The 21,330-nt window shown below is 38.9% G+C and overlaps 1 protein-coding gene across 5 annotated transcripts in view; it reads right to left on the reverse strand.

The window, feature by feature from the left end:
• Positions 1–316: 316 nt before the first annotated feature.
• Positions 317–21,330, reverse strand: part of MAPK10 (mitogen-activated protein kinase 10) — a 388,740-nt gene continuing 367,726 nt past the window's right edge. For 3 of the 5 annotated variants that reach the window (XM_039539665.1, XM_039539662.1, XM_039539666.1), the window contains 7 exons: positions 19,040–19,103; positions 17,366–17,443; positions 8,368–8,506; positions 7,389–7,534; positions 5,224–5,402; positions 2,767–2,849; positions 317–437 (listed from right to left, as the gene is read on the reverse strand). In XM_039539665.1, the coding sequence (XP_039395599.1) occupies positions 7,519–7,534; positions 8,368–8,506; positions 17,366–17,443; positions 19,040–19,103 (297 nt within the window). In that variant the 3' untranslated portion in view covers positions 317–437; positions 2,767–2,849; positions 5,224–5,402; positions 7,389–7,518. Of the gene's footprint in view, positions 438–2,766; positions 2,850–5,223; positions 5,403–6,354; positions 7,535–8,358; positions 8,512–17,365; positions 17,444–19,039; positions 19,104–21,330 lie in introns of those variants that run through there. The other 2 variants (XM_039539664.1, XM_039539667.1) reach the window with 2 other exon arrangements.

Consider the following 21,330-nt stretch of genomic DNA (forward strand, 5'->3'; position numbering starts at 1 on the left):
TGCTGGAGAAGGCACAGTTCATTAACCTGAAATGGAGTTCACACTTTATTTGTATTGGTTTGAGGAAGGTCTTAGCCAGGGAGCAGTTTAATTGGAGAACATGTTTTTCTAAACAATAGTATGATGCTACCCCCAAAAAACCTCTATAAGAGACAAACCACACCAAGGAAAGGCTTGTGCCATTAGTAATGTGAGGAGAGCCAAAATGACTGGTTGTTGGCCACAGTTTCAATCTACAGGACCATCAGGCTTTAGTTTTCCATCACACCAACATCTGCCTCCACCATTCAAATTGACTGAAGCCATACCAAACTTCTAAAATGAATTAGAACCTGCATTTATATGCTTAATCCAGCTTTACAGTCTCCTCATTAATTTTTGCCAGGCACAAAGTCCACTTGCTGATCTTAATCCCAATGATGATACCGCTCTCTTACCTATGAAGAAATGGACAGGTAAAGTTTTGCCACATTTCCATAAATGCTATTCATCATAGATTATTTGCCATAACCAATCTTTTGTAACAAACTACTTTTCACCAAAACAAGTGAAATTAAAAGTGACACCAGCAGAGTAAAGAATTGACATTTCAAGTTAGGGGTTCACAGCTCCCCCTATAGATCAATGGGCATTATGAGATACGCAAGTGCGATGGCCAGATCCTGATACAGAATCATTATAATTTAGGATTCAAGGTTTGTTTGAAGTCAAAATATGGGCTAGAGTGTGGATTTGGATTCAGTGGTGCTGAGATCTCATGAAACGTTCTCACAAAAAATTTTACTTCCATGCTGGAGAGGTGCAAGCCTCACAAAAACCCTGTGTTGGAAGTTTTCAATTACATTTAAAGGGAAAATATCCCCCCTCCCCCCACCTTTTAAAGGTGTTTGGATCTTGGGCTTTAAATCCAAATCGCACTGCAAATCAACGGGGTTTGAATTAAATGTTTTAGTTTTGGCCCATTTCTTTGCATGAAAACTGGAAGAAGAATAGACCACAACGCTCAACTTGTTTTGCCTGGTTACTGTAGGGTACTCAGCTCTGCATCGCCTAATCACATCACTGTCTTAACAAAAAAAGACATTTATCACTGATTTACAATAGTAATGTTACCCAAACCCCGCTCTTTTCTATTCTGCTCCTTCAAGGTATTGAAGTAAGTTGAGGGTTGCTTTAGGCTGATTTACTCTCCATCATTTAATAAGGGGTGAAGGAAAGGGAGCAAGAAAACAGAGAGGGCTGTAAGAGCTCACTGTGTTTGTCTTCTCTCATTTCACTCCCCACATGAAGATAAAATAGGATTTCCTGGCTAAAACTATTTTAATTAAATTAGTATAGAGCTAATTCTTAATGAAAGCAACCCAAACATTCCTTATTGGAACAGTCTGTCTTGACATACATGCATGTTCACAGTAGATGAAATACACTCCTGTGCAGAGAGCCCTTAATAAGGCCTCCACAACACTTTAACGCCTCAAAATAGGGCATAAGTGGAGCACAGGCCTTATGCAGGTCCCCTGACAAGGAGGAGTGAAGTTCACTCATTGACTACAGTTTCTTCACAGGTAAGGAAGGTCCCATTCTGTAAAATTCAGCAGCTTTCCCAATGTACAGTCACAGAGGTGCACTTGGGGCTTCACCAACAGAGTATTTAAAGTATTTCATTTGAATCTTGACCCTACATGACTTGGTGCCCCCAAAGTCTCACTGAAGTTAATGGGTGCAGAAGATATGCATAATGAAACCCTATATCACAGTATGGTTTATCTGGAACACTAAAAAACAATTAAACAAAAGCAAATCAGTACACCTGTGAAAAGTATCTTCACAAGAAGAACTCAGATAAGATTTCCTTTTGCCATGAAGGGGGAAGGAAAGTCCCTTCTGCTTTTAATAACTCAAAACTATCACAATGCATTGGCTCAATATTGACTCTCAAAACATTGATGAATGAAACCAAAGCCAATATGGGCCTCTTAAACCAACCAGAGGGAACATAGAAGGGGAAAAAGAAAACAATGTAAAGAGGGGGAAATGGTAACATGTCACATTCCTCATTAAATGTTACTACTTCAGTTTATCCATGCTTACTGGTTCTGGCTACTGCTTCACTCTAGGATCTTGCTACAAAGTTGGACATTTATCCCCTAGTCTTCATGATGAACTGTTGTTGGCTTTTTTTAATAATCTACTTTTATCAACACTGATATGTTACAGTCCCTAATGTCGGTTATACTTTGAAGTCCACTCATGCAGAACTACAGGCAGGTGTCTTATTACAGAATGGACATGGCAAGGTGAACAGTTCATTTTCCTAGTTAGGGTTTGGAGATTTTGTTACTATTGTTGTTTAATGTATACTGGCCGTAAGTCCCACTTACTCAATTTACTAAATATACATGATTCTTTATATACACTGAAACCCCTGGGATCTTCCTTCTCAGTACGTGCCTGACCAAGGAAATAGCCAGAGGTCAACTACATTTAGGCATACAGTGGTCTTTTTTTTAAAGATCCAACAAGACGGGGTGGTGGATTATTACATATTAGTTACAGAGAAGAAAATAATCAGTTCAGCTATTTACATTGTAAATATCTGATTTTCTAGAAGAAAAGAATGGCCCTGTTCAGTGGAAATTAGCAAAGAGAACAGGCATGCCTATCTAAACTGATAAGCACAATGAGGGTATTTTAGTTTCCAAAGTGGCCAAGTCTTACTTGAGTATATACAGTTCAACCTTTCGGCCTCAGCTGGAAATGACTCACTTGGTCTTGGCAGGAGTTTTCAATGTTCTTTTTGCAGACTTGGACCTTCTCCAAAAGCCTTAACCTGACAGTTGTCGACGAGACTGAACAGAAATGAGGTTTAAACAATTCAGCTCTCGCAATCAATACCTAAAAGAGATTTTGGGTCTTACTGACAAGTTCCTAATATATCTCATGGATTCCACTAAATTCCATTGGACAGAGCTATTTTCCAACTCATCAATAAAGATGACAAACAATTTTTTTTCTAATTAAGACATTACATAGTTATGGAATATTCAAATCTGCTGAACATTTATTTTTTTTGGTGTAGGAGGTATATTTATTTAAAGTTCGTCTTGAGCCTGCCACAAGTTAACAGTATCCTTTGAAAACTGATGTAAATTCAAACAAGCACAACTTTCAGATTCTTGAAGATGCATGGTTTGATTAAATTTACAGGGTCATTGTCCACATTAAGAAATTTGGATCAAATATTAGTATATCTCTAAGAACCTAAAAAACACACACACACACGTGCACCCCACAAAAAAATACAAACCTAAACACCTAACTCAGAGTTGTGTTTGCCTGACTATTTAACAAAAATCTAATTCTTTCCCAACAGGTTTTCATTCTGTGTTCCTCTCCTCAGAAACACTAAAGAGTATAGCTGGGTAGGAAATATGAGAATTTTAGAGATTTTAAAAATTTGTCTAGTCCCAAATAGGGACAAAAAGTAAAAATTTTCTGGAAACTGATCATAATAATACAAATTAGATCAGGTCAATTGGGACGTTGTGGCAATTTCAAAACTTTTTCTTCCCTCCAAAATTTTTCAAATTGGAAACTTCATCAAAACCAACCCTTTCTCACAAACAGTTTGGGTTCTGATGAATCTGCATGTTCAGTTGAAAAACAAAATGTTAGAAAACTTCCAACCAGCTCTACTGAATAGTATTAACTTGGATTGCATTTAAGGAAGGGACAGTGTTATGGAAATTGCCCTCAGGGCACTGACATAAGTCTAGTTTCTTCAGTAAACACCAGGTAACAGCCTGAAGGTGAAACCACATGTGGGAGCCTCAGCTTGGCTTGTAAATTTAGCAGAGTGGTACTGCCACAGCATCATCTGATCTAGCCAATGTTGCCACCTCTTGGAGTTACAGGTTTATGCCATGAAGAAAAGAATTTCAAAAGAAAAATGCAATGACTTAAAGATGTACTAGTCATCTTGGTTCTGGTTTTGAGAAACAAAATAAGCTACCATGAATGTACTTCCACTTAAATGCTATGCAATATAGTAATCTACTCAACTTGAGGTTACATCAGGAATCCCATGTAAACTAGAATAATTCAGAAGAAGAATGTGAGTTGCAAAAATCTCAGTGTTGGACCAACTTAAATACCTTAATTGTCTAAAGATACATTACAATCCTCATGGAATGTTTCTTTAGAATTTATTGAAACCAGTAAGGCTCTGTGGATATTATCCTTTCTGTAGATTTCTTTAATCAATCTTTAGAATCTTATAGCAGAAAATTATACCTCTATTTAAATTCTATAGGCTGGTGATTATTTTCTACTTCATTCTTTATTTTTCTATAAGGGAGCTGATTAGTCAGTCATGCATTGTGGGTGTTGCATAACCAAAGCAAACCTAAAAAGAAACCCCTCTTCCAACAGCCAGCAAGTCTATAGGAGCAAGGTTAATCTCAGTACCAATAGCTAGACCTGCAGAACCATCTGTTTATTTCAACCTCCTTCACGTTCAATCAAGGAAAAATACCAATCTCTTAGAAGCATTAGTACACTGTAATTCCTGTAGGGTTCTCATACCATCCAGAAACTTAGAAAGATGCCCTTGATGCCCCATTGGAAAGGTTCTTCAATCATTTCCTTCCTTTACACTTTCTTAAAGTGACTTTAATTAGTGTTCAGAACAGAGATGGGCAATCACCTTACTCTGCAGGTGGCTATCAACATGATTTAAGGAAGTCATTTAAGGGCAGATATTTAAAGGTATCAGACACCTGAAGATGCAGATAGGTGCCTAATGGAATTTTCAAAAGCACATAGGCACCTAACTTCAATGGAAGTCAATGAGAGATAGGCGCCTAGTGGGATATTTCAGAAGTGCATAGGTGCCTATCTGCAGCTTCAGGCATTACATCTAGCCCTTAGCCAGAATGTGTGTCATTCTCTCCATTATTTTAGCTGTAAAGCACTTTGAAAGCTTCAGATAAAAGTATACAAGTGTGAGGTATTAATTAACATTATTAAAAACAGGTAGATTTAAAAATCACTGGCAAGAGAGAGAATAAGAGCAACCATCATTTCATGCTGGCTACAATATTGAACTAATGGAGAAAAGGCTTGAAACACAGATGTCTGGAACTTCTAGAAACTATGAAGGTTTTTATCCATCTATAGGTATTTACAGAGCATCAGTCACTGTCGTTTCTAATTGATTGGTACCTGTATTCCTTTAGGTTACATGCTGACAGCATCAACTTCCTGAGCCAAGGGAAAATGAATGATACTATTCATGTTTGAGAGGTTGTTACTCCAGCTCTGACAGATCCGCCAAGGTCTATTGCTCATTTGCTGATAGCTTTGTCCAGGGTGGAGAGCCTTGCACCCTTCAAAGAGCAGAGCTGCCCAAAAGGAAGATTGACAAATTTAAGGACAAAAAGAAATGCTATGACTGTTGTTTTAGGAAAGCACTTAAGTAGGTTCATCCCTATTCAGCAAAGGACTAAAGCACATGCTTAAGTATAAGCCCCATTGACCTGTGTGTGACTTAGGCACATGCATTGGTGTTTTGCTGAATCAGAGCCTTAGACAGGCATTTAGATAAACTGCCACTATAGGAATTCCTATGATAAGGAATACAATCACTAGGACGTCTTTTATGGTGACTGCACCCCTTTTCATGAGCCCAGGGAAAAATGAATGGTATTGCACAAGAGAGTGGTCATTGTTCTAGTTTTGACAGATTAAACTTGGGAGAGTTTCCACACACCTTAAGTAGCTCTCTAAAAAGCACTTCCCAGCTACTGCCCATGTAGCTATGTTCACTGCACTGAAATTGTTCTGAAAGTCTTCAAGTCTATGGCATGTTTGTAGTTAGTTACACTCATTTAATAATCTGTCACTCCAAGTGGCTCATCCTTTTTTTGGTTGAGAAGACAACCCAAAATGCTGCATGCCAAGAGGATATAAAATGGAGGTGAATTCTCTATATTTTACTAGTGTTAATGTATGAAGATTGACATCTGGAGCTGATAACTGCTATTATTGCTAAGGAGTCCCCCTCAGTGTTATTGCTTTTGACACACCTACACTGCATTGCGGTATCCCTTTAAACCCTTTCACTAGTATTTGCATTCACCTGAGGCTGGATTAAGGTCATGTTGCTAAACAATGATTTGATGTTTCATGGCTTTAAGAGAGAATATTGCTAAATCTATTTAGCAGTAGTAATTTGTTTATACTTATTGCTTTCACACCTACTGCTGTAACTGAGTTTTTAGAAAAATCACATACATAATTTTGTTTTCAATATATGAAAAAATGTAATGGAAAAAAAGCCACCAAAAACATACCTGGGGAAAAATTACTTTATAGTGTAATTTCAAGACCACTCAGAGCAACTAACTCTGAGATTACATTACATTTATTCTTTATTTTTATTTTACATACTTGAGTGGAAGCTTTATTGTTTGCTTTTTACTTTGGACAAAATCTCAGTTGATATTCAGATATTTTCCCCAGCTTAGGGATGACAGATTTGTCAACTGTCCAGTCAAATAGTTGTAGATTCAAAAATTGTCACACATTACAGTTAAATAGAATAAGCTATTTAAATTAACTCGTCCTGCCATTTGGATGAGGCATACATTACAGATGGCACAGCACATTTGAATAAGAGGAGAGAGATGTGAACCCTAGAATCCTGGTTAAATTCCAACTCAGACAATTGCATTTTGCCTACCTAAAATCCTCATTGCTGTTTCAGGAGGAAAAACTGTTCTTCACTTGCCCTAAACAATTGTGTAGTGTTGCTGTATGCTGCTAAAAGACCTGACACTACTCTCTGTGGCAAGTTCAAAGTAGTATTATCTGTCAAAATCCAATGAATATTTACTCAATATTGGCTTCTTTAGAAATATGCAAAAGCTGCCTGAGACCCTGATTGTTACACTCCCAGCTTGGCTCCTGGCTGTTAAACAAAGGCAAAGCCTATTGTGTATGAGAATATTTGACCATTCAATTTACTAACCTGCTATGTATAGCCCAGTTGATGAAGCATTTTGAGGAATCTGCTGATTTGTCACCAGTGGGAAAAAAGGCTGAAAGGAACTATAGAATCAATGTTGTCCAAGTAATGTAATTCCCACAAGGGAAATTATTTAAAGGGAATTCAACTCCTTTGCAGCAACAAATACCTAGAGAGGGAGTAGACTGCAAACATCCCTTGTCTGCAATCCTGGCTTACCAAGCACCTAGTCATAAATGATACATAAAAATTGTGTACATCCTTCTTGTTATCTGAGCCTATCCCCACACATTTTAGCCCCTAACACACACATACACACTATAATTAACAATGATAAGCCTATCTAAGAAAAATAACTCACTGTATTATCACTATGAAAAGTTTGTCTCTGAAGTCCTTGTGGGCTGAGATATTAGGTATTCACAGGACAACTCCTCCATCCTCAACCCCAACAGCTCCCAAAGACAGATGTGCTTCCTTTTAACCTGGTCCTAACTCTCATCTGTTCTAAAAATCAAAGCAACAAATGTTAGCATGCACCACTGATGCACATTTTCCTTGTAAATCTCCATTCGGTGCATCCTTCGTACAAACCAGTATTATTAAAAATATATATATCAGTTGAAATTTGGGTGCTACATCTTCAAGGGTCTGAGAGAGCTCAGGCTTGACTTATTATTTTTGCTTTTACAAATCTTATATGATATACAACTTAATGAACAAATTGAACAGATTATATACTGGCAATATGTTACAGATGTATTTATGTAGTTCACATGAAATGGGCCAATTAGTTCTAGAGTACATACTGGGTATCTGTATATAATGTATAGAGATACACAGTTGCACATACTATCATACACATTTGTGTGTGTGCTGTACATGTAGTGAGATAACTGTGTGTGTATATCTGTCTACATGGGCAGAAGTAGATAAAATAGATTAGCAAGATCGTGAAATCAGATACACACACATACATACGTAGAGTGGCTACTGCACAACTTGTCATGCCAGTGTGAAAAGGACGGTTGCAGGTTACTGGTTTTGCAGCCATTAATTTTACATTTTTTGGAAAAAAAAGGCTTCTTTAATTCCCTTTTTTTTTCAGTAAGCATCATTGGAAGAAGACCAAAGCAGAGCAACTATAAGTTAAATATATACTTGAGCTTAGCTGCATTACATAACTCTGTAGGAGAAGCAGGCTGAAAAGGGTTTTGTTTCATTTAAATCTTTATCTTTTATTTCTCTTCCTTTCCATCGTTTATTCTTGTTATTAGTTTCCCCCTAAATTGCCTCATCTTCTGAAGAACGTTGGGTTTCGCAGGCAGGCGGCTAGTCACCTGCAACAACCGAGGGGTCCTGCAGAAGCTTCCAAGCTGCTGTCGGTGTCAGATGCCAGGGTTTGGTCAGTGGACATGGAGGAGATGTCGTTAACAGATGAGGATGGAGGGAGGCTTTCGCTGCTGTTCACTGCTGCACCTGTGCTAAGAAAATGAACACCGATGTGATTAAACCTGAAACCCAAGGATTCCTTGCAACTTGAAGACAAATGAAGCATTTCTTGTTGCAACAGGGATTTGGACAACACACCATTTTAAGCAACAGTGGAAGATCAACAAAAATAGGCCATAGAGAGCCCAACCCTGGAGCCATACAGGTCAATGGAAGTTTAGCTTATGAAGAGCCGCAGGTGGCTCCGGAGCCACAGGTTGGCCACCCCTGCACTAATCCATCCCCAGTAGGACTTAACATCCCAGCCCCAAAAGTAGCATCAAACGGCTGGCATTCATTGTTGTTTTTTTTAAATTAACTTGCCACTGTGCTTCTTCTCTTCCAAATTTATACTATCCAAGGTTTGAGATGGTTAGATTCAGTTCTGCCTTACTTACAGCTTTTATTTACAGTTAAAAATTTCATATGACTAACATTTGATATCATATGACCATGCATGGCTGGAAACAGGAGCTCTCCATTTGAGGACCTAGCACTTGCTTCTTGCCCTGCAAGATCCTGAGATATCAGACATTAAAGCTGTTGCATTTTTAGGATATAGAAAAACAATTCTAGCTCATTTTTTGAGGTTTTTGCATCCTGCAGTTAGAGTGATGGTGACACAAAACAATCCTATTTAAAAACTCCAAAACAGTCTTAAAATATTATTTTAGCAGCATATATGACATATACAGAATAAATGATGGTGTGGGATGGAATCAAGGGTTGAATGTCACTCATTTAGGATAGTCTCACTCACTTGTGAGTTACATGTCCATCCCCAACTCAAGCCTTTGTACCATACATTTCATCTATTCTCTGTCCCCTCCCACACACACATCACTACATATAAATAACGAGACACTCACTCATGGATCTCTACATATTTCACTGGTATTTATCTACAGTTTTCCACATGCACTTTTCTTTATCATTACAGTCATTCTAGGCTATGGAACATTATATTTAAATGTCATTCAGCCAAAGCAGGTGGGTTTGAACAGAGGCAGAGCATGTCTCATTAGTCGAAGATACTGCAGATTTTTTAGAACAAAAACATCTCATTGGCTTTCTCAGTCTCAAACTACGTGACAAAAACCTGCTGTTTAGTCATGGACATTCTTAAGGTCTGATCCAAAGACCACTGAGGTCAATGAAAAGAACCCTTTTGGCTTCAATCAGCTTTTGGATCGGATCATTAGTGGGCCATGTCTTTTGGCAAGTGAGCAGCCTCATTAGAGTTGGGCAACGTAACAACAGAAACTGAATGGGTGAAAACTTTTGCTTCAGTATGTGCCTGGTTCTGCACCACGGAAGTCACCATTCAATTGGGTGTGTAGGATCAAGCCCTATATCTGAGGAAAGGGCTCCCCCACCCTGTCATCCTTTAAAGTTACTGCTTTTCTAGCTTTAAGCATAATTGTCATATAAAATGGCACAGAGTTGACATAATTATTGTCCCGGCCCCCAAATGCTCAGCTTAACAAAAAAAGCAACAGAAAACAGAATTGGATGATTAGAGAGTTCAACAAACAGCATAAATGCTAACACTGAGATGCCCAGCCAGTTCTGGTGAGTAACGGTAATGCCTAATTGGCCATGTTCTGCACATGGAAGGCATCACAACAGTCTGTTCCTGAAGGGATGGGTACCAGGTGGAGCAGTGCAGTAAGGAGAGGGCAGCCTTTGAGAGAAAAACAGCCAAGTTGATGTTTTTGTTGGTTTCGTAGAACGCCGCCAGATTGATCCTTTAGCTAGTGCTGGCTCCTCACTACAGTTATCTTCAGGTTACAGAAGGTAACTGGCAGTCAGAACTCCTGGGATCTGTTCCTAGCTCTGTTACTGACTTGCTGTGTAACCTTATGCATGACACTTAACCTCTCTGTGTTTGTTTCCCCATTTGTAAAATAGATGCAATAATATTTACCTGCCACACAAGGTTGTTGTGAGGCTTAATTAATTAATATCTGTAAAGGGCTTTGAGGCTTTCAGATGGATGGTGCTATAGAAGTGAAAAGAAAATGTCTGCAAGAAATATAACAGCATTTTTGCTTACAAATATCCTGTCTCTTTGGTTCAGTAAACTGTCACCCCTCCTCCACTGGAGAAATTAGGCATGATTACATTTTTTCTACAAACTTTTGGGGATTAGCTCTGGCTCTTTTATAGTAGGCCACCTTTTGATACTATCATTTTGCATTATATTGCTTCCTAGACCCATCAGCTGCTTATCTTGATTTCTGTACATTGTGGCATTATGAGGAGTCCTCTGCAGCAGGCTGCTAAAGAAACGAAATCTTTAAGCTCTGAATGGTACACAATGATGGCATCTAATGAACTAAACACTCAGGAGAAAAATCTGGGGGTCTTTGCAGACAGCTGAATGGAAACATTTCCTCTTTGACAATAATTATTAAAGAAATCCAGCAAGAAGTTGCTTTGTATTAAGAAAGGAATAGAAACTAATAATGAAAAATATGACATTGTATAAAATCCATGTTTTGCCCTCACCTGGACTACTATATTCAGTTTTGGCCACCCAACCTCAAACATGATATAGTAAGTATGGAGGGTTGAAAAACTGACAATGAAAATGATTAGGAAGGCTTCCACATGTGGTGAGACTAATAAGATTATTTGAAGAAAAAGAGCGTGATATGACTGAGGTGCATAAAATAATGAATGGTACAGAGAAGGTCACTCATATGATCCTATTTACCCTTCTGTAAGGTAGAGATCAGGAGTCACTCAATGAAATTAAAAAGCCACAACTTTAGCACTGCTAAAAAGAGTAATTTTTAAAAAAACAATGCATAATGCTCCTAAGGAACTCACTTCCACAAATATTATTGAGGGGAGGAGGTCAATGGGATTCAAAAGAGGATTTAGACAGGCATCTGACTACTAGGATATAAATGTTTAAGGGCTACAAATCCTCATGCTTCAGGTCACACGTCCACCTCTGCTAACTCCCTGGGGTTAGGAAAACATCCCCAGTGGGCATGTTAGTGAATATACAAGTGCATGTGCCATTGTAGACTTAATTATGCAAAGGCATGCAGGTTTTAAAGCAGATACCAAATATATCAGAAGAACGTCCCTTTTTCAGCATGTAAAGGGAATTGCCTGCACATTTTACACCACGTTCAGGAAGAAAGAAGACATCCTCCATTGATATGCAACAAACAAGTTGGATTCGCCGTTCAAGAAGAGAAATGCTGTAACACAGTCAGCACAGGCCAGGGCTTTCTGATGCCTTCCACTCCACTGCATCCGTATTCTCTGCATTAGGTCCTACTGCATACTCCAGGGAGATTGGACCTATTTGGAATGTTCACACACCAATGCTAGGGCAACTCCAGTACCCTGAAAAAATTATCTACTAATGCAGAAGATCATGCTCTGTAGCATGTTGGAAAACAAAGCTAGCTATACCTAATATTTTGACAGAAATGCCGTATCAAGAACAGCTTGCCCTTAAATAAATATTAATTTTGTAACATGCCCACAGTCAGCACGAGAAGGATCTTCTCCCAGCATGCCTCAGAACCAGATACAGATATCTAACATGCTCACCCCACTGCTTGGCAGCAAGTAGCTAGATTTTACATTTCTGAATTAGCAAAATGCTTTTTGGGTCTCAGTTTTTGTGTGTAAACAAGCCAAATGCCTTCTTGCAAGGCAAAAATTCCAGTTAGAATTCAGGATCCTGATATTCCTTCTCAGACTTCTGGTTCAGAATTTTATGATGAATATTGACTTGTAGACCCTATAGCCAATATATGAAAAACAAATCAAAATCCCTTAGCTTGGGAGAATGCATTCAGATCTGGACATTGACTACACATTTTGTCTTTTAGATCACTGATCCAGGGGCCAGTGTTTGGAAACATTTATTGTCTTAAAGAATAAGTGCTAGATTGCCAAAAAGCTTCTAGCCTTGGCAAATCACAAGATGTCACTCTGGTTATACTACTCTTATTTTTTATTTCCATTAGAATTTCCAATTGATTTCAACAGCTGATATCACACAAAGATTCATGCTTTAAATCTCTTTAAAGCTAGGATGATAAAAAGATTTTTTTTAGCTATAAATCCCTGTGGCTTCTAATTGTCTTTGGGTTCTAGATACTGTGGTAGCAGCTAAATTCATGTCAGATTTCAAGTGGGAGAATAAAAGCAAGATGATAGTGAGCATGACTTCATTTTAATGCCTGATATCTCTCAACCTTCCAGGAAGCTGAAGAAATGCTTTATACTATTGGAAAGCTAGGACTCCTTGTTTTCCAATCATGACTCAGTTTGAATCAGCATTGGTGTTGATTCACAGAGATCTGACATACTGGCCCATAAAGACAATTTCAACCTTTCCGTACTATGCTGGGGGGCGGGGAGGCTGAGGAGGGGAGGGCATCATGCATCTGAAGGGCCCTAAGGCAAACTCCATGGTCTGGGAGGTAACAGGAAAGCTACAGATCTACCTTGCACTGCAGGTTGGCCAGATCATAGTGCCATGGAGAGCAGCAACCTTCATACCTTGCTGTAGGTTTCCACAAAGTTATACGCTAGAGCAGGGGAAGGCAACCTATGGCACGCGTGCCGAGCTGATTTTCAGTGGCACTCAGACTGCCTGGGTCCTGGCCACTGGTCCGGGGGGTTCTGCCTTTTAATTTAATTTTAAATGAAACTTCTTAAACATTTTATAAACCTTATTTACTTTATATACAACAATAGTTTAGTTATATATTATAGAAAGAGACCTTCTAAAAACATTAAAATGTATGACTGGCACGCGAAACCTTAAATTAGAGTGAATAAATGAAGACTCGGCACACCACTTCTGACAGGTTGCCGACCCCTGCGCTAGAATGTGTGTCCGGCTCCCTTAGAAGGTAATGAGAATATCTATCAAGCATCTGTGGAGGAAGGGACATCAAGCCTAATGTCTGGGGCCTTATACCACTTTCCAAAGGGCTATTTCAACCACAGGTTCTATTTATAGCCACATACAGAGATTTCTCAATGTTGTGTCCTCTGGCTTCCTTCTCACTAGCCACATAGCTGACTGGAAACAATTGGACTACAACTTCCTTCAGCCATCACAGTTGGTTTCAATCTTAATCCCCCTCAGTTGCAACACTGGTGAGACAACCCAATACAGAATGAAAGAGAGGAACTGATACATGATTCCCAACAGAAACTTGTTTCTTTTTAGGCCTGGGCCTAAGAAGTTGACAAAGCCTACCAGACCCAAACTTCACAGTTTTCTAGTCAAGCAAATACACATTTATTTTAAGGGGATGGGAATAAAATGCTGCCTTTCTGCCTTGTAGTTGACTTACAGTAAGATATGCTTGATATTTGAGACCAAATACAAACTGACACTCGTTATTGTTTCTATGATTATTCACAGGGATAGCGAGAATCCCAAATTCAGGCCTCTCTTTATGAATGGAAAAATATTTAGGCGTTGTGGTGGATAATTAGCTGAACATGAGCTCCCAACATGACGCTGTGGTCAAAAGAGCTAATGGAACCCTGGGATCCATAAACAGGGGAATCTCCAGTAGGAGCAGAGAGGTTATTTAACCTCTGTATTTGGCACTGAAGCAAATGTTGCTGGAATACTGTGTCCAGTTCTGGTTTCTACAATTCAAGAAGGATATTAAGAAATTGGAGATGGTTCAGAGAAGAGCCAGGAGAATGATTAAAGGATTAGAAAAGATGACTTATAGTGAGAGACTCAAGGAGCTGAATCCATTTAGTTTAACAAAAAAACGTTAAAGAGTGACTTGATTAAGTATCTACATGGGGAATATTTAATAATTGGCTCCTCAGTTTTTTCTAGCAGAGAAAGGTATAACATGATCTAATGAAAGCTAGCCAAATTCAGTCTGGAAATAAGGAATACATTTTTGACAGTGAGGATAACCAGTGGAACAATTTACCAAGGGTCATGGTGGATTCTCCATCACTGACAATTTTTAAATCAAAATTGGATTTTCTAAAAGAGTTGTTCTAAGAATTATTCTGGGGAAGTTCTGTGGCTTGTATTACACAGGAGGTCAGACTAGATGATCACAATGGCCCTTACTGGCCTTGGAATCTATGAGTTGACCTTTTGTATGAAGCAAAAGCAAGCCAAAGGAAAACCAAGTCTTACTCAGCCACTTCTCTATTTATATTTTGTCAAATTACTTCAGAAAAGGGACCTGAGAACTAGGATCTAACAGAAACAAACATCTTGATAACCAGCAACTATTTTTTATTTCTAATGATGCTTTGGTTAGCATCATCAGGAAGTTCATGGCCCAGTCATAAATAACCATTAGTGAATAGATTATGCTAAAATATTGACCATTCACTTTCTGTTAAAAACAAAAAAATGCTAATAATCTTTAAAGTATTCCATCTAAAAAGTCACTCCATTTATAGATGTACTAATACAGCATGCCTGAACTGAGGAACAGCCTGGCTTTGTGAACCTAACACTAGAAGTATCCATCCCCACCATCTCTACATTTTTGTTCTTAAAATAGTGCCACCTGGTGTATATTGCAAGTATCAAATCTATTTGAAATTAATTCAGAGACTAAGCATTCAGATTATTCTTCAGTAATTAAAGGAAACACTGCAAAGGTTGAACTCTGGATTCTAATTAATGGCAAAATATTTAAAATGCATGTTCCAGATAACTGGGCATGAGAGGACTTTTCTAAACTTTAGGTTGGGGGTGGGGAGGAAAAACAAGGACAGATTTCCAGCTAGGCATCATAAAGTTCAGGCCCACTCTGGCACCGAGAAACTAACCGCTAATCCTGCTTCTCCCAAAACAGCACATGCATCTTTTTGTACATACAAAAGCCATATTCCAGTAGGAAAATAGGTATTTGGAAATGATGCAATAGTGCATCTAGCTACCTGCTGATTTTTGTGCATAAATAGCCACTTTCAAAATACCCATTTTACTCACACAAGCAGACGTATATAGCCAAGTCTTGAGACCATGTGAAAATTAGGCCCATGCTGTCAGGGAGCTAGGTACAGTTTCTGAGTCTCTGCCCTAGCCATGGCACAGGTTAGCTGCAGGGGTTAATGGCACAAGAACACTACTGGATTGTGGGCAGCAAGTGACCTCTAAAAACTGACCACCTACATGCCAGAGTCCTGGGTATACACATTATTTTAGGTGTATGGGAATTAGAATTTATACACACCCCCAAAGCAAACAAACAAACAAAATAAACTCTGTTTTGATTCTCCCTTTTTTTTCACCCCACTTCTACTGTTTGGGGTAGGTCCTAAACTGTGGCCAAGATACAGTACAGCTGGACAGGAACTGGAGGGCAAAGGTCATTCCACTCCAGCATAATTTAGAGCACAATCTTGTAGCTGCTTATGACCCTCACTTGTTGATATATAGGCAGAAAGTTTGGCTTATATGTGAGAACAGACAATATTTCCAGGAAGGATTAGGATAATTAAAAGATAGGAGAAAGTGCTCCTCATTTTAATAAGATACTACTGGTAGAGAAATCTAAGCAATCTCCTAGCATGTTCTTTGTGGAAGAGCACAGCAAAGAAGCCAGGGAGTTCCCAGGCACTCTCAGGCTGATAGGAACACAATGGTTGCCTTCAGATTTATTTTTTCAGTGATAGTACAATAATTCCCTACCTCAAATCTGCCTGTAATGTACTTCACCAGCTACTCTGCAGCAACACATTGATTGCCTTTCATATCTTTTTCCTTGTAGCTGAAATCAAGATGCAATACCAAAGCCCTAATACTGCCAGTCAGCACTGTATTGACTTATCACACTTCCATCATGTTTCCCCTAGTTCCATCTCTGAGTAATGGTGCATCACATGGTGTCACATTGGGTTAGTTCGTATGAACACTGGCAAGATGAAAGATGACATGAACATGCTCAGTGCAAAACAGTAAACATATAGGGACACATCAAACGTTAAGAACCTTTTGATTTAATATGACTTTTCCAAATTGAACAGTGAACATCTACTCACAAGAAATCGAAGTGGAGAACAGTGCAATTAATAATTAGAATGTATTGAAGGTTGTTTCATGCACAGATACATTCCTACTGGGATACAAATATTTTAAATCTGGATGCCTAATGTTTGTCTAAAAATGTATGTCTCCACAGTTACCCATTTGTGTACACAATCATTGTAGGTGTACAAATGCCTGTTTGCATGCATGTGGATTTTGCTCATTTTGAGCATATGTATTTTGTGGAGGCAGTTTAGGGATCCTTATGTAAAAATATGGCCCTTCTAGTCTATTTGCTTACCCGGTCTCAATCAATATTTCAAATAAAGCGTTTTAACATTATCAGAGCTTCTGAAAGGATAAATTAGAGTAGTAGGTCCAAATAGTACACTTGTGCAGTGTACTTTTGTAGACATAGGGCCAAATTCTGTGCTAGAGTAAATGGGCACAGATAGATTTACTTCAATAGGTTTTGCTCATTTAGAAATGTAATGTGCCATCACTGATATTCTTTTTCCTGGTGGTTCTGAAAATATTAACCATTCCCCATCTCCATTTCAACACTGTACAACTATTGTGTTTGTCTAGTCCTTAGAAACGCCAGTGCTGCTGAGAAGATGAGTTCAGCATGAAGAAATCCCCAAAATAACCTCAAAACTCGCATGGAATCTAAGCGGCCTATTTTTAAAGATTAAAGTGACACTGGAGTTCAGTTAATAAAACAACACATTATAAGCACTAAATTGCAGAATACATTTCCAGCTTCAGATGCATAACTGCAGCCTCTCTATGCTGCTGTGGAACACACATTAAGGTTATTCATTGGGGTTGAGTACCTGAAGGAGAAGGCTGTCCTTTAACTACTCCATTTTTAGTTTTTTCTTCAGAATTCATTACTTCCTTGTAGATCAATTCTGTGAGAGACAATTGATGCAGTTATGAAAGTAGCTAGTTCTTGTGCCCATGAACAACTTAATGCTATAAACTGCTAAATCAGTCACTCTCTCTCTCTCTCTCTCTTCTCTCCCCCACCAATTATTCCCCCCATCCTTGTTCCTGCCGCTGAAGCCGGTCAGGCAGTTTTGGCATGTCTTCTATCACTTTAGTAACAGTGAAAGGAACAGGACTGTTGTAACTGGGCTCACATTCCATGTCTGGCACTGCAAAATAGGCTTAAGCACAGCAAACTCAGTGTGCTGAATTAAGGTAATATAAGACTCTTCTTTCTGTGTACCAAAATTAAGCCACAAACACACTAGGAAGTTTTAAAACCATGTATGCAATGCATTATAATGATTTAACACTGGCTGCATGGGCCAGTCTTTAAAACATACAAACTGGGAATGAAGCTAAACCTTTCCAGATGCTTATGTAATAAAAGAATGCAAGCATTAAACCAACATTTTTCCATGCCTGCTTGCTGCCTGTGTAACCATTTCCCATTTGTTTTTGCTTGTTTCTTCTTATTTCTCACACTTAGCCCTCTTTTCTCCTACTTAAATTTTCTTCCTCTCAAGAGCATTCTACCAGCCTTCCACAATCTCATTTTGCCTACTTGATCTTTAGCAAGTCTTTCCACTCTATCTAAGCTTGCTTTTTGTGTGTGTGCTTTTTAGACATATATAGGAGAATATAATAGCTAAGCGGCCTTAAGTTGCATTATCCAGAAATAGGGCTGGCACAATAACTTTAATTCTGTTTATCATGGGCCAGATTCTGACACCTTGCCCCTGTTGAATAGTACCTTATTCCCCCAATAGACTCCTTGACTTCATTGAGTATCAGAATCTGGTCCTATGGTCTTTGCTAAACAGTACCTGGTGTATCCGGCAATAAGGACTATAATGTACAGGCCTATTTCTGTCATCCTTACTCATGTCCCACAAGTAGCCCCCATGAAATTAATGCATCTATTCACACAGTAAGGCACTACTCAATATAAGTAAAGATAACAAAATTAGGCCCCTGATGAGCAATGCCATGTGGTTTCAAATGAGTATGGAATTCCTTTCCATTTCCTGCCCTCAATTGTTGTATAGTGTTAGGGTACTGTTAAAACAACTGTGATTCTCCAAACCCGAGATGGCTGTATTTCAGCAGCGAATGAACTGAATCCCAGGGTTGGTTAAAGCTGTAGAGCATCCTTTGGGATAAATTCACCTGTATGCAGTGGGACCAACTTGAGGCTTTATGTACCACTTTAAACCCTATTTAAGACCTTGTGCTGGTCCCTTGCATAGGGCAGAAGTTTCACCCTATAGAACTATCATAATCAGGCTATGACCTACTATAAAACAGAATTTGTTCACAGATCAAATATACTACTTATTGGTGTTGTTTTAAAATCCTTTGGAGACTACAGGTGTAACTCTAGAAGCCTCTTCTATATTTACCAACAAAGTAACAGTACACAGGGCTAAACTGACTTCAAAGAAGTTATTCTGGATTTGTACTGCTACATCTGAGAGCAGATTTGGTCCATATACTATATATCTTTAAAATGGGATTACCTTTCCATTCCTCAATCGTATGTTCTCTTTCATCCAGCTGTTTATCATATATCTGAGGAGGAGGCTGTAGAGTAGAAACAAAGATCGGTCAACAGGCTATTCCTTTATATTAGTAAGTAAATACATAGTAAGAATTTCTGAATGTTTTTATATTTGATCATTAAAGGGATAAAATTCCTGGAAATCAGCAGCTCATATAAAAGGACCCGGCTGCTTGTTCTCTCACTCCACCCCGCACCCGTAGTAAGTACCCTGCAGTTGAATAATATCCCGAAAGCCATGCCATACTGCCCTGCAATGATCTTATTCAAATAATCAACACTGGCAGGAATGACATTGCAGCATCAGCCAAAATCTGCATTCCTGATGCTGGAATGTTTAACCCGAACACAGTGTTTAAAGGCAAGGCTTCAGGAATTCAGCCAAAAGCAGAGAAGTATCAACTGGGAGGGGTCCAATAGACCTGCCTTACCTGTGGACTCCACATTTTGATTTATCTGAGAGGCATTCAGGTACGCTGAAAGGCAGCATAGTCTAATAGTTACAGCATGAGACTGGGAACCAGGAGCTTTTCAACTTTACTCTTGGCTCCCTCGATGGCCTTGGCAAAGTCTTTGACCTCTCTGCCTCATTTTCCCATCTGTAAAATGGGATGAATAGTACTCACCTGCCTGACCTGAGTGTTGCACTGGTTAATTACTGAATGCCATGAAGATGTAAAGTCTGATAAAAATGTGAAATGTTATCCGAGATTTTTCAAACCCAGTTAGCAGATTTTATCTGCAAACCAAGATGACTTTAGGAAAGTCGCACTTTTTTCCCTCTTCTCATTGTCTCTGTGTGCCCAAACCCACTTCCCGAGAAAGAGAGAGGTTCTCCACAAGGATTCTGCGAATTGGTACTGTATTCAGTTTCCAAGCAACACATTAAACTGTGAATTCATAATCTCCAGTCATTATAGAGTCAAAATTGTCAGAGTCTTGTGTAACTCTCCCTCCCCAGGCAGAACAATTTGGCCCTGGGGAGGGAGAGTTAGCCAGCCATGGAAGTACTACTGGCCTTTTCATCCCCAGCATCAGCTTCCATGGCTGCAGAGCCCAAGTGGATCGTGGGCTCTGCACTGCTGGTTATGCACAGCTGATGCATCTGGGCCCATGATGAATATGTGAATTCCCTACCATCTTCATTCCATACGCCAGTGTACATATGTAAGAATAATGGATTGTTTGGTTTGCTGACAATTCCCCTTCTCCCACCAATAAAAATATATAATGGATTGGGCTCAACCTGAAAATGTATTTTTTAAAAATTTAAGCACATACAAATTAATTTCAGATTGAATAAATGTTTCATTATGACAGAAATCAAAAAGTTTTGCTTTGATTTCAGCCATTTAAAAGTGATTTTTTAAAAATAAAATTAAAGAAAATTTCAAAATAAAAAGTCATTTTGTTTCAAACATGTCAGAATGAAACACTTCAATTTGTCAGATTTTTTTTAAGCTTGTGGGGTTCCCCCAAAAAACAAATTTGGCAAAACCAACACAAATTCGCAATATATCTCAGTGTCATCAAATCTGCATTTTTATTTTATTTTATTTTTTTGCCAAAAAATGTTTTGGCTGAACAATTTTGCCCAGCTCTACCCTAATCATCTAGAAAAACAAAGAAAGCAATCATAAGAAATCCATGAGAATTATCAATGTGATGAATCTAGTCTGGATTTGATTCACACATTCATCCAGCATTTTTGCCACATGTATCTTTCTAATGAAACAAAGGCTGGATTTGGGATATTTAAAATGGCTGCTGCCACACGCTAGAAGCTGTTTTAACTATAACCCAACCAGCCCAACTTACTTCACACTCCTCTCACCTGGTAGTTTCACCTCAGAGAGGCTTTTTAAATTGCCGAGACCCTCTCCTGCCTCCCTTTCTGACCCCAAACACCCTCTCCCACCAAATCCTTCTTAACGCCCTGCCTGCCCCAAATGCTACCCCATTATGGAACTCTCCTGCCACCCTCTCTGACAACAGAGATGACTTCCCAGGGACCCTCTTTCTCTTCTCTTCCTGTCTGCTGTGGCACTTTTCTTCACTCTCTTCAGCCTCAAGGACTCTCTCCCCTTCAATATGTGAAATCCATCCTCAGTATCAAAGAGGCCAGATACACAGGGTACAATGACTCCAATACTATGGAACTGCGAGATTAATAATCATTGTACGCCATCAGATACAGGTTGTGCTGTCTAGCAGTATGGGGAGTGGGTAAAATAGATACCCTTTCATCCC

The sequence above is a fragment of the Mauremys reevesii genome, linkage group 5 (genome assembly GCF_016161935.1).
Source record: "Mauremys reevesii isolate NIE-2019 linkage group 5, ASM1616193v1, whole genome shotgun sequence".
Classification (NCBI taxonomy): Eukaryota; Metazoa; Chordata; order Testudines; family Geoemydidae; genus Mauremys; species Mauremys reevesii.